This window comes from Hermetia illucens, chromosome 1 (assembly GCF_905115235.1).
Source record: "Hermetia illucens chromosome 1, iHerIll2.2.curated.20191125, whole genome shotgun sequence".
Lineage (NCBI taxonomy): Eukaryota > Metazoa > Arthropoda > Insecta > Diptera > Stratiomyidae > Hermetia > Hermetia illucens.
The window spans coordinates 74,671,978-74,686,013 of record NC_051849.1 but is presented as its reverse complement, the minus strand read 5'-3'; the positions used below and the strand labels follow the sequence as shown (position 1 = coordinate 74,686,013).

Sequence of the window (14,036 nt, the reverse complement as noted above, 5' to 3'; positions counted from 1 at the left end):
ATTCCGACTTGCTTATTTAACCTTGGGGACTGGGACCAGCATGTCATGATTATCTAAGATTAACATTCTCAATTTCAAATATATCTTTTTAAATATGTTATTTTTTATTGATGCGTCGCAAAAAGATTTAGGAAATTGAAAATGATACGATGGGAATGATAAAAGAGGCTATGTTATAGGGAAAAGATCCCCGAGAAAAGACAGGTGAGGACCAATAAGGGTGCGGTTACTACAGTTGAACATCCAAGTTAATGGCTAGACCAAAACAGCGATGGATTGATACGCTAGATGGCGATTGCTTCCATCCAGCGGCACGAAGAGGGAAGGGAAGTTAAAGGATGGTATCAACGAAAAATAAATATACACAATAGTCCATTATAATATTTGAAAGATAATTTATTCTTTAAATAAAATATGTACGTATGTATCTCATTTTCTTTGTCTTTTTCTGAATACCGTTCTGTGGATAAATGTTAATATTAAAATAATTAATTAAATATTCTCACTCTAAGACGTGAAAATAAAAAATATGGTATAATCTTTTACTACAAAATATTTGTTTCTAAATTTTCATTTCACTACTGATACTGATAATTCTGTTTTAAACTATCTGTGGGACATATATGTGGAGGCACAGTGTAATATCTTTTGTCATTGCTATCTAGTAGTCAATAGTTGTGTTTTGAGAAGCTACACAGGAAACATTTTTGGATCAGGATTGTTTGTAAAATGTTTTCTGCTAGAGAAACAAATCCCTTGTCTTGTAGTCAATTAAATAGAGGAACATTGAATAGTTCAGCCAATTTTCCTATTAATTTTTGTATTCTGAAAACGGGCTTAGGTTTTCTTGGAAAGTTGTTTTTCAATGAAAGAATGAATTTACATATAATTGCCATTATGATATCCTTTCGTTGCTAATAATGTTAAAATGTGTTAAAGGTATTTTATAACAAGTATTACTTTAAGTTTCTTTTAGGTTAAAGCTTTTTAAATGTTAGATTCAAGCCACATTAAGATTGCAATAATGTCGCGTATAATAAGTTTTATTACTATTATTTGCATAGGGTACTTTGATCGGTCATTTTTAATTTAGGCCTACTATCACTACGAAGTGGTACATGTGTATGGTACAAGGATTTACTAACAAATTACCTAAACATTGTTCGAAAATATTAAAATATGCCGATTGGAAGGTTATCTTATTCTTACATCTATACAAAAAACGAATTTTCTTATTTAACTATTAAAAAATACAAAAAAGCTTCATCATTAACATGTGCATATGCCGCTTGGGCAATTGAGCCGCTAACAAATATTCTCGTAACAAAGTGGTATCAGGATAAGAGGGTTTGTTTGAATAGTTCAAGGTAAACATTATGGTGATTTTAAGCTTTAAAACAGAACCGATACAAGGAATATCGATATTGAGAATATAAGAGACATAGAAATATCTTTCCATCTGCACCTGTCCCGAACCCATTCATATAAACTGAATTATTTAATCAAGGATTCCTCAGAATATATGAGGAATGACCCTAAAACGATTTTATTATAAATAAATAACATTCTCTTGATTTCTTCTCTTGCCACTGGTACAATATTTGACTATAAATGTGAAACTAGCCCTAAATTTGCTACGATAAAGATAATTACATTTTGAAAATATTTAAAGTGAATAAATAAATCAACGAACATTGAGTCTTTAAAAAAGCAGTATTTTCTTAGGAGTTTTCTATTTTAGAAAAATATACTTATGAGTGATCTCTAGAAGGACTTTCTAGAGTAATATTTTCTTTCACAAAGAAATTGAGATTTAATTTTATCACACATCCAAGCAGAAAGCCTACTTACTGTACTCTTCATAGAATGGGCTCCAAATATGGAGGAGCTAACATAAGTTCACTAAATTGAGAGTATTCTTCGAATTTTCTATATATGAGGGGAGGTAGGAGGAGGTTTTCCGTTGCTAATTTGTTCATGGAAACAAAAAAATCGTATTTTTTTTGCAAACGCGGAAGAGAATGAATTGTCATTTTACGAATTGACTAAAGATTCAATCGTAAAAAAATACTAAATGAATTCCAGACACCTTGGACAATACGAAATTGATGATGGTATTTCTTCTTTCCTTTTTGCTGTACAGGCAAGAAATGGCGATTAGTACCCGGGGCAAAAGATCGAGAGGCTTACGCTTGCCCAAATCGGGCACCGCAGATTCCGCAGGGACGTTAGCCATTGAAGATTTTTAATTATCCTTAAAAATTCTAGAAGCAATTTATGATGCTTTTCAGGACTATCAAATAATATTAAAATTTCAGAAAAGAGTGAGCATTGTTGACATTTTAACATTGATTTAATTTGAGTAAACTTGAGTAAACTTTTGTTGGTATCCTTTTAAAAAGAAAGAAAGAAATTGAATTTGCTTGCCTTAGGTGTTAGCTTTGTGCTTGATTGTGTGCGGTTGCATTCTCCTTAAATATCCTAACTTATAAATTGGGTGATGTTGACTTTCCATTTGGTATTATCATATAACTTAACTTTCTTATAAAAAGTTTATTTATAAACGAATTAAAATTTGATGTATAATTTCGCATTAGTTCCATACATATTATATCAGTCATTTATTCATCGTCCGCTTCAGCTATGATCGAATTTTTGACCAGTGATTCGCGTTTGAGTAAAAGTTGTTTGAAATGCTGTAAAAGAGAACGCTTTCATTATAATGTTCAAATTATTGGCTGATGTTAAATATGTACTTCTTCGTTTTTGATTTCGATGATTCGATGTTGTACTGCGGGTGCTAGTTGACAGCTTACTTGTTCCAAATCGTCCAGTGAAGCTCGGCGTAGCATCTGTAAAAAATATATTAACGATTTAATGATTATTACACTGAATCATGTAGGTGCTCTGCATATCTTGAAAATCTAGTGGACAGGATAGGAGTGGAGCCAAAATATCTTGAGAGCAAAAAAACTGCACAGTGCCTTCGTTTCAGCTTCAGATATTAATATTTATTTATTGGATTTGTACTGGAAATACATACTTTATATTTTTAAAGTTTACAAGACACATTTTCAAGGGGTTTATAAACAAATATTTGAGCACTAAAAACCATACGATAGCATAAATCGAAGGCCACGCCCCATAGTGCATCGATTGTATGGAAAATGTGGTTAAAAATCGAATCGAAGGAGTTTTCGTTTTATTTATATTGGTCTTGCCATTTAATTAGCACGGGTTGACACGCTACTGAAAATGTAATTCATTGGATTGCTTTCAGGGGTTGAACTGATATCTGTAAAATTGTATAGGTGAAAACAAATTTACTTCAGATTCAAAATTTAACAGAAAATGTAAATAATATGCACAAAACAGAGTTTGAAATGCATGATTTTCGCGGAAATATCTATCCTTTTCTTTCCTCCCTTGAACTCGCTACTTGTGGAGAAATTCACACTCATTATCTGCTTGCTTTGTAACCTAATTTCGCTTGTCTGGAGTTAAAACATTTTCGCCATCAAATGTTGCACAATTCCCACCAGATTTGCATTTTATTTTTGAAAGATGAATTTTATAGACCGGCCGTGAATGATACACGACGGACACAGATTGACCTACACTACTTTTGCTACTCTCTTTTCCACCAATTTCAGGGGCACCATAGCTATAAAAAAAAACATTTATCGGTTCTTGATGCGTCATTGATGACCGTAAACTAGCTATGGTTGGTATTGCCGTCGAATCCCCATTTGCATGTTAGTCCCTTTCATGCAAAAAAATATGCGCAAGCAGAAAGTGCATCTGCAACACTTTGATGTGGTAACTGATTGCCAATCACTAGTTGAAGATTTTTAGCCATATCTGCAGATCGCGTTTTCAGTTAGCGAAACAGAATGATGTTTAAAGTCTTCTACAAAGTCCACCAGGCCCAGGCTACTTTGTGTTGCTTGTAGGATTGATTGGCAACTTCACATTGCATTTAACATAGCTTTCCATAAAAGGGGATCATTCTGTTGTTTTTCTTTCGTTGAAAATACCTCCCTTAGATGTCCCTTCGTTATGGTATCTCTGCTTAGTAAATGGTATAACCTCGAAAGTCGCTTTCAAACATAGCAAACAAAAAAATATGCAAAAAGGACAAAATGATTTTTGGAGATTTTTTTAAAAGCTTTTTCAAAGTTAACACTTTATCATCATCATCAACGGCGCAACAAACGATATCCGTTCTAGGCCTGCCTTAATAAGGAACTCCAGACATCCCGGTTTTGCAAAGAGGTCCACCAATTCGATATCCCTAAAAGCTGTCTGGCGTCCTGACCTACGCCATCGCTCCATCTTAGGATTAGGCTCCATCTTATCTTGTGCCTGCCTGTCTTCTTTTCCTACCATAGATATAGACTTATAGACTTATAGACTTTCCGGGCTGGATCATCCTCATCCATACGGATTAAGTGACCCGCCCACCGTAACCTATTGAGCCGGATTTTATCCACAACCGGACGGTCATGGTATCGCTCATAGATTTCGTCGTTATGTAGGCTACGGAATCGTCCATCCTCATGTAGGGGGCCAAAAATTCTTCGGAGGATTCTTCTCTCGAACGCGGCAATTCGGAATTATTCGCAATTCTTCTTGCTAAGAACCCAAGTCTCCGAGGAATACATGAGGACTAGCAACATCATTGTCTTGTACAGTAAGAGCTTTGACCTTATGGTGAGACGTTTGTAAGCTGAAATAGGCTCTGTTGGCTGACAACTACCGTGCGCGGATTTCATCATCGTAGCTGTTATCGGTTGTGATTTTCGGACCTAAATAGGAGAAATTATCGACGGCCTCAAAGTTGTATTTTCCTATCTCCTATTAACACTTTAATAATGATAATTATTCTAACTTTACAGGCCAGAAGGACAGTTTAGTTACAGAAAAAATATTTCAAAATCCATACTCCGACAAGTATATTCCATGTTCGGAAATGGGCCTCTATTGAAAGATAGAGTGCAACTGATATAACAATTATTTACAAAAGAATGATTCCTTAACTTTCTCTATTGTTGCCGACTTAATAAAAAATGTAAACAATGGTACATTCGGATTTAATAATTAGTACCAAATAGTAAAAAAGTCCTCAAACTATATTTCGATTTTTATCCAGTAGGTGATGCATTGTGCGGCCCCTCAATTCAGATAGCAAGCGGTGGATATGTTACTTAGGTATAAAAGTGTATTTTTAGGTGCAGGATTATTATTTCGGCTCTAACGAGCACCCGAAAATTTTTATTTAGGGTTTGAGGAGTCCTAAGTCCAGACCAAATGGAGAGCTAGTTACTCCCACTTTTTCCAGTAGGCGGACTCCTCTTTCCGGGCTTAACACCAAAAATAAAAAAAACAAGTCGGGGAAGCGGAAGCTTGGCGCTTCAGGTATAAAAGGTTTTGTGTTTCTCTATGTGAGGAGCATAACAAGTCCATGGCAGTAATCTGCCCAGAACTGAGCGATTTAAATCTCCCGGGTCAATGGTATCAGCCCATGGAAAACTACGTAATGAAATTGCTTCACGCATTAACGCCACTGGTGTTCTTTGCGATCGACGTATAAGCGAACGTCTCAAATCTAAAATTTACCGCAATGCCGTCCGTCTGCCACTCTCTATAGTTCTGAGTGTTGGCCGACTATAAAATACAATGAACCGCATCTTGTCAATTATTCCCGTTATTATTCGTGCGAAGTTTGCTAAGTTTGAACTGCTATAACTTTGGCGCTAATGGCCAGATTTCCATGAAATTTAGCACTTTACTATACGAAATATTGTCCTCTATGCTAGTACAAAATTCGGAAGTCCTAGGATGAATTTAAGGGGGGTTTTCGGTAAATTTCTAAAAGTTCGTAATATACTATTAGTAAGTTTATTTGAGCAGATTCGGAATGGGACATATTTTGAGGCTTAGATTTCATCTAAGCGCACCACGCTGATTTTTTTTGGATTTTTAGGTTGGGTAGTTTCCGAAAATGAATCCTGTTTCACTTTAAGTGCGTAAATTTTGACTCCTTACTCTCGCACTTTGCAACTCACTCCAAAACTAATGTCAGTTTTGGAAAGTACAAATCGTTTGGTACCCTACACGACTATATCCAGTGAAAAAAATTTTTGAATCCCCCCTTTGCATGTATGGGGAGCCCCCCTTTAAACTCCACATAAATTTATGTCACTCACTGTATGCGCGGGATTTCACAGTTCCCATCTGTCCACCAAATTTCGTTCGTTTTGGTTTAGCCGTTTTGGAGAAAAGTGCGTGTGACAGACAGTTAGTGAATCGATTTTAAAAAACCTTAAAAATGAACTTAATTTCAACGAGTCTCGGAAATTCTAGTTCCGGCCATAATGACGAGTGTTTCAAAGTTTCAAAAGATATTTGCGACCATTGGGAATGTAAAAACTTATTAAGTTTAAATGCAGTCTCTTAAAGAAAAATTCTGTATTATATTATTGCTTATAATTTTGTGTTTCCAGGATGAACTTGAGGAGGATTTTCGGGTAAATTTCTAAAAGATGGCATTATGCAATTGTTACTTTATTTGAGTAAGTATTGGAATGGGATGTATTTTGAGGTCTACATTTTGTACAGGTGCACCATTGTGAATTCCGGATTTCCGGATTTTTCGGTTGGATAGTTTCTGAGAACGAGACCTGTTACACTTTTCGGGCCTACATTTTGAGCCTTCAGCCCTATATTCCATCTAATATCAGAAATAAGATTAGTTCCAAAAAGCACTACTCAAGCCCTTTCATTTAATACCCCACTGTGAAAAATCTTACACCTCCCTTTCACATGTGTGCGGAGTTTCCCTTAAACTGAACAGAAAATGGTGCCACTTGCTATATGTAAAAGGATTCACAGACTACATGTTCTCACCAAATTTTGTGACAATAGTCTCAGTCGATTTCGAATAAATCGGATGTGACAGACTGACGGACAAATATTTAATCGATTCACAGGTACATGCACCACCCTTTTAAGAGGTAACGAAGCAGTTTAAGAGTCCATTAGATGACAGAGATATCATTGAACTGATGGGAGACCGCCTTCAACGTCCAGGCGAGACCCATCTTACCTCCACATCTCGCAACTTAGTTAGTCATATCCTTCCAGTGAACGGTTGCTTACCATCGAGACAACCATTCCTTATTCCCTATTTGATTTATTCTGTTTTTCCTTGTGAAGCTTACTCATTGTACTTAGTTTTTTACTTTTTGTGTTCCTTCTTTCCTTTTCAAATGGCGTCCGTCGAACTTCTAGCCACAACAACTCAATCCGCTTATAAGTCACTAATTTTTCGGCTTTCATCCAGTTTGAAGTTTACACTCGCTCAGTTCTTTACTATTCACATTGTTTCTTCTCTTCGATAAATAGTTCACCAATTATTGCTTCTTGTAAAAGGATGCAACCTTTTTAACTTTACTGTATTGTAATTGAGATGAGTTTCCCACGTTTTGCCGGAGGGTTTTGGTGGCCCAGCATGTGAGCAGTGTTTCCACAACAGTGTTTCCACACAAACGCAAAATTTCACGGAAATTCTTTTCTTATCTCTGCTTTTCTTTAAGATGTATTCGGGTCGGCTGCGATTGGGCTGGCCGTTTTACTTAAAACCTCAGCTCATAGGTGCCTCCATCTCATCTATTAAATGTGTTGTCCCTTTTTGCATGATTTAATTCTGAATGGGAGTGTTGTCCAGCTTCCTGTCAAATTGGTGGTACCTTTATGAAATATTACATCATGGAGAGGAAGATCTTTCCCCCTTTCGGACGATTTCGTTACACTTCCTCAGCTGCTTGGCGTTGATCAATTTGCTTCGTGCTATTGTATTTATCACCCTTGTCAGGTCAGGCCAAGTGTCAAAAGAACAATATAGAATAGAACAATGCAGGGAGGAACTCTGCCCAGTGCAATGTCCAGTAGCATTCATCTGTTGTACGTTTGGACTGTGTATGCCAGACTATTCACTTTAATGTACCTATGATGCAGTGGGGCACTCTGATTTGACATTGCGTCTAAAGAATTACTTTTACATAGAGCTTAGTCATGGAAATCAATTGAATACAAGTTTGAAAGTTAGCCACTTTTCTAGAAAAAACCAAGTAGCTTATCGTCCTTGAAGCTGACATATTTGTTGGCGCGACATATGATGCTTTTAATGAAAAATTTTTCCAAAGAGAGGAAAAACAATTATATTTTCTACTGACCTTGGAGCTACTCGTTGTATGATCAATGGAAGCTGCTCTGTGTGCCAGTGACAGTTTCCGAATTGGTGATGGCCCATCTAAATCTAAATTGTCCAGCATTTGCACCATACTATGTCTTCGTGATAAGGTAACTAAAGATTGCCGATGTTTTGAATGTCGACCTTTACCCATTCGAACGTCAATAGCCTTAAAATGATTTTGTATTGCGAGCCCTAATTCTGGACATGAGTCGTCATCCATCTGAAAGAGGAACGTTATACGTGAGCATTATTTGTATCGATGATGAACTGTTTCAAAAAAAAGGAAAGAAAACACGCAAGCATTTAATATGACACTTACCACCACCCTTGAGGCATCCTTGAACATTGTGTATCCATCACAACCCAAGTACATATAATTTTTAATACAAACTTTGTAAATTTGGTCTAAATTGAGCCATTCATCGGCAATTTGTACAAGTCGAGAGTCAACCCGTTGCCCTGCTGGTTTCGATGGGTCGAATGCGAAAGTCATGCCTGAAACCTGTGGAAATCTGCCCTCCAACTTTGGAAAATTGCACACCGAGTTCTCTAAGGCTGCTAAAAGAACCTTTCCTGATATTTCGATCACTATTAAAGGATCGCGCATTGGAATAATATTGACTAAGTCCTTCATAGTAAATGGTCCTGGTGGATGTATTTGATCTGATCGGAATGTTCCCGAATTGATCATGACTACATCAGCTCCAGTCGCCGATAAAACAACATCGCACACCCAGTCACCAAGATTGGTTTCACTCGTCCTGATTTTCGAGAATCGTCCATCCAATTCGACACTAAATGTTCCCAACACTTCGGTCATCTTTGATTCGATCATTTCTGGAAATAAAAAGGGTGATATGAACGAATGAATATTTCTAAAATGCGTTTAAAACTGTTCGAACAGTTTGACTGCGAACAAGTTTCAATATGTGAATGTGGTCGCCATAGCGTCTATGTGAGTTATAGCGAGTCAACAACATCTATGAGCCATTGCTGTCGATTAACACATCTCGGAAAATGAGATGTTAGCATACCTCCTTAACTATTCAGCGCCAACTATTTATAGGTCGAACCAACTGTCAGCTATCCAGGGGTAGCGTATATCATAACCATCAATGAGTTCTTCTCAGAGTATCAGGGTGTGCCTATCCAATCAAACTTGCATCTTCTTATCAACACGTCCACGGCGATGAAGTTCTTCATTTGTTATGGAATCAGGTCAGAGTACCCCGATGATACAACGCATAGGATCAACTTGATGTTGGTGTTGAGATAATTGATCTGACCAGAACTGAGCGATTTATCTCGGGTCAATGCTATTAATTAATGGAGAACTGCGCAACCTGGATGAAATAACGTGCTGCAACTACTGTTCTTTCTCATCGACGTATCAATGAAAGTCTTAAATCTAAAATTTACCGCAGAGTCGCACGCCCTATCGTCCTCTATGGTTCTGAATATTGGCCGACTATAAAAGACAATGAACGGCATCTCGCGGTAATGGAGACGAAGATTTTACCTTGCACCAGTGGCGTAATACTCTATGACTACGTCCTAAATGAGGATATTCGCGATCGCCATGTGGTTACACCGATCGTGGAAAAATTGCGAGAGAAGCTTCTTCGATGGTATGATCATGTAATTCGTGCTAACGGAAATTCACTTACCAAGTCGACTGGTATCCGACGTCAAATCACGATACTGATTCTGCTGCCACCAGTGAGATTTGAATCGTGACCTATAGCTAACGCTCGTTCGAATTAGAAAAGGTGAGCTTTCTAGGGGCCCTCCATATCGAGAAACGTACGTACATTCCAGAAACTAAGCCGTTTTCGATAGCTGAAAGTTGTAGCTGTGAAGTCTGTTTCTATTGACAGTTCGGTAGCAGAAAAATTTTAAAAATTTGAGGGTTGTTAGTTCACGAACTTCTAGCATTTTTAGTCACCTTTTCCGACAAACAGGAAATATTTCAAGTGTATTCTTAAACCCTAACACAGAGCCCTGGGGTGGGCGAATGTGCTACGCATCCCGAAAACCACCAAAAAGAATAAATTTCACCTTAAATCTTGCAGTTCAATTAGCCTGATATCATTTGTATTGAAACATTGGAGCAGGTCTTGGACAACTACATTAGAACTATAACATAGAACATGCCTACCTGGCAGGACAATTAACCGAAACTGCCCTGTATCAGCTCACGAATGTATTACGCGATGCAGTAGTTCTGTGTGGAGTGAAGGCACCTTCGACAATACATCGCTTTCAGAGGTGCGAAATACCCAAATCTGCAAGGAAGTCGGGACCATCCTATCCTTCTGGATGTTAGAGAAGAGACAAGTGGAAGTACCAATTCTATTGTCATGGTCACAATCCAAGGTTTTCCATAAGGTGAGCTACTATCATTGCTAATGTGGAGTATAGCAGTTACTGAAATTCTAGCAGAGCTTAAACATTTTCGAATGCAAGTCTACGGTTATGTTCTCTATATTGTATTAATCTGTAGGCAAATTGTCCTCATATGTCACCGAATACAATTAGAATTGAGGCGCATGAGGGCTGGACTGAGCACCAATCCATCCAAAGCCAAAGTACCACTCACTAGGAAGTGCAAGGTGGATCACTTGAGAACCATCAGACTGCATAATATACTTGGGAATTACACCAGACCTGGAACACGCACGTTGCGAACATAAGTTAAATATCTACAAGGGCTTTGATAATTTGGAAGTTCATAGCAGGGAAGAAATGGGGATGTACTCGGGAAGTGCTAGATTAGATATATATTGCAATAGCGGGCAGATAGAATCAAACTCGGCACAATAGTCAGGAAGCTACACAAACTTTAAAGACTGGCGTGTGTGCATCACTAGGGCCTAACGGCATTTCTGGAGGTCTTTCTGGGGTTAATTTCTTTTCATCTTCACATGTAGATACAGACAAGGGATTCAATTTTTAAAATGTCCGGAGTATCAGCAAGGGCTGCCTAAATCAAAAAAGAATATTAACATTCTTTCTAGGCGGTCCAGAATTATTAATACAAAGGGTGGCATGACAAGTTTCATGTCGGCAAGATATTTAAAAAAAGATTGGAACAGTGGAGCTTAAATAAGTTCAGAATATTGATTCTAACCAAAAGACAGGCGGCTATCAAGGCACTCAAATCTAGCCGAGTGAACTCCGGGAATGTCTTAATAAATTGAATACATTTGACGCGCACAACAAGCTCTGGATACTCCGAATTTCAGGCCTCGAGCCGCTATATGGACTAAAACTCTCTTGTGGAATTGGGATACTAAGGAAGCAAGAGGAGTAATTGAGGGAACCGTTCTGAGCGAACTTACCAGGAATGCAACAATCCAGGGTGTTCATCCGCTCGCAAAATTGTTTAAACCTCACCAGATTAAATTACGACCTGGGTAAGCTAGCAATATTTGCAGACACTGTCTACAGATTCTGTGGGAAGAGTGATGAAACCTCTCAACATATTTTGGTACTTGTGGAAAGTAGGTTAGGGCACCTGGAAGAATGCTCAATACCAGATGCTAGGCCGAAGTTCTTAGAAGTAGAAAACATCTCAAAATTCCGTTATAGGCTTGACTAACTTTTAATAGGTTCACTATAATCATTAAAGGGAAATAAGAGCTCTTTGAACGTATGTAAGTTGATCTAAAAATCATTATTATCACAGATGGACTTAGCCAAATGCTTAAAGCTTACCTGAATATTTCGCTAATTCTGCGCTCAATTCTTTATCCTCTTCGTAGTCCGAAGTAACATTCACTTCTTCCACTTTCACCTGTATTTTCCCCTTTTCATCGCGATCCTTGTCTATACTTATCTTCGAAAACTGCCGAAAATCAGTTCCTGACTTGATAATATGAATATTATTAACCTATAAAAGGAAAACTCACTGATTATCTAGTACGAAATTACAAGTTTAAAGTCATTTCAACCAACCTTCGTTATTTCAAAGACATGATCATGCCCTCCTAAAATGAGATCAATATTTGAGCAGTTTTGAGCTAAAATTACATCGTTGGGGGTTCGCATATGCGTTAATGCTATAACAATTTCACATCCTTCATTACGAAGTTCCTCGGCAAGTTGGTTTCCTGCTTTGACGAAATCAATGTAGGTGACTTCCTTTGGATCAATAGTAGGTAACGTTTCTAGCCACTCTCTTTCAACCAAGCCGATTAGGCCAATCGTTGTTTGGTTATGATAAAGGAAATGAGTAATTTTACCACCGCCGAGGGGACGTCCTGTTTCGTTATCAACTACGTTTGACATAAGCCATGGAAATTCAGTCTTTTTACTAAGATCCATTAACACGTCCAAACCATGGTCTAATTGGAAAATAGAGTTTTAAGTTGAAATCTCATTTAAAAAAGTTTACAATGGTGTGCATACCGAAATCGTGATTGCCAAATACTGCGCAATGTGTCCCGACGGCATTCAACACTGGAACCATCTGTTCGCCATTTGTGTATGTGCTCACTAGAGAAATAAGGAAGGAAACGTCGCATATAACAATTTTTTGAGAATGATGGGGTCCTAAGTCCGCGTCAAATTAAAGCTGGACTGGATCAAATGGGGAGCAACTTACTCCCTCTTTTTTTTGGTCTATGGACCCCTCGTTTAGGGCTTAGCACCCAAACTTTCAAAAAGAAAATGTCAGGCGATAACGGCTTTACGGTTTCTTACCAGGGCAGAAGCAAATCAGCCGTCAGCCGCTAGCGATTTGCCTCTGCCCTGGTAAGAAACCGTAAAGCCGTCATTGCCTGACATTTTTTGTCGCATATAACATTCTTAATGATGTTCAATCTGATATTTAACCAACTTACACATGCTTGGTGAAAATGCGTCTCCGCTGAACAGCACCAGTGGATCCGAGTCCTTAAATGACTTCATTGCGGTACAAAACCGTGCAGCACCTCCAATCGGCTCCGTCGTCGAGTTCGGTTCAATATTGTAGACATCGTTGTAGTGTAAAATGGTCAGAGGTTTCGTCTCGGTCATGTTGCTTAAAATTTTACTTTTCTCTAATTGGCTAATTGGCGAAATGTTAACGGACTTCTGTTTTGGTTTGGTTTCTATATTATCCGGTGATAAAGAATCCTCTCCACCACCGGAATCGAAACTGGACGATGCAATTAGGCTTGGATTAGTTGATTGTAGTTGAGTCACCGCACGCTTGCCAGCTTCCCGGACTTCAATTGATGCCTGCAAAGAAAATTCCCATCCTCATTAGTTGCGATGAAATTGGAAAAGATGGTGGGTTACTCTCATGAGATGAGGGAGCCATCAACTACAAGCATTTTCCGCAAAAACAATGGCTTAATGATGAAAAGCAACTCCATTGTTTCAGTAAACACTTTGAAGCTATTGTGAGGACTACACACAATGAAGCCATTAGGAGAACTATTTCCATTTGTAATACATGTCGGTACTTACTTTTCAATCGGAACCAATTTATTTAAACTTCTCCTTGTTACGGTACAATGATGCCGATGCAAACATTGAACTACTAACAATGGTATGAAGCAGTTGGATCTAAATAAGTTTGCTTCCTTGCGCAAGTAATGTGCTGATAATGATATTATTCACTAGGAGGCAATTTCTCTCTGTTGCGTCGTAACTAGCTAATTTTTCAAGATAACAGACTAACTTAATATAGATCGATGCAAGGCCATTGAATCTTGTTCACTACTCAAAAGACAAAACTGTTCAAGTTGATGGTGCAGTGAATTTCTGTGCAATACACACGTTACCCCCGTTT

The 14,036-nt window shown here is 37.9% G+C and overlaps 1 protein-coding gene across 5 annotated transcripts in view; it reads right to left on the bottom strand.

The window, feature by feature from the left end:
• Positions 1-371: 371 nt before the first annotated feature.
• Positions 372-14,036, bottom strand: part of LOC119655631 (mannosylglucosyl-3-phosphoglycerate phosphatase) — a 114,847-nt gene continuing 101,182 nt past the window's right edge. For all 5 annotated transcript variants that reach the window (XM_038061612.1, XM_038061628.1, XM_038061620.1 and 2 more), the window contains 8 exons: positions 13,102-13,480; positions 12,668-12,754; positions 12,215-12,603; positions 11,975-12,149; positions 8,577-9,094; positions 8,238-8,477; positions 2,757-2,852; positions 372-2,696 (listed from right to left, as the gene is read on the bottom strand). In XM_038061612.1, coding sequence (XP_037917540.1) covers positions 2,622-2,696; positions 2,757-2,852; positions 8,238-8,477; positions 8,577-9,094; positions 11,975-12,149; positions 12,215-12,603; positions 12,668-12,754; positions 13,102-13,480 — 1,959 coding nt within the window. In that variant the 3' untranslated portion in view covers positions 372-2,621. The remainder of the gene's footprint in view (positions 2,697-2,756; positions 2,853-8,237; positions 8,478-8,576; positions 9,095-11,974; positions 12,150-12,214; positions 12,604-12,667; positions 12,755-13,101; positions 13,481-14,036) is intronic.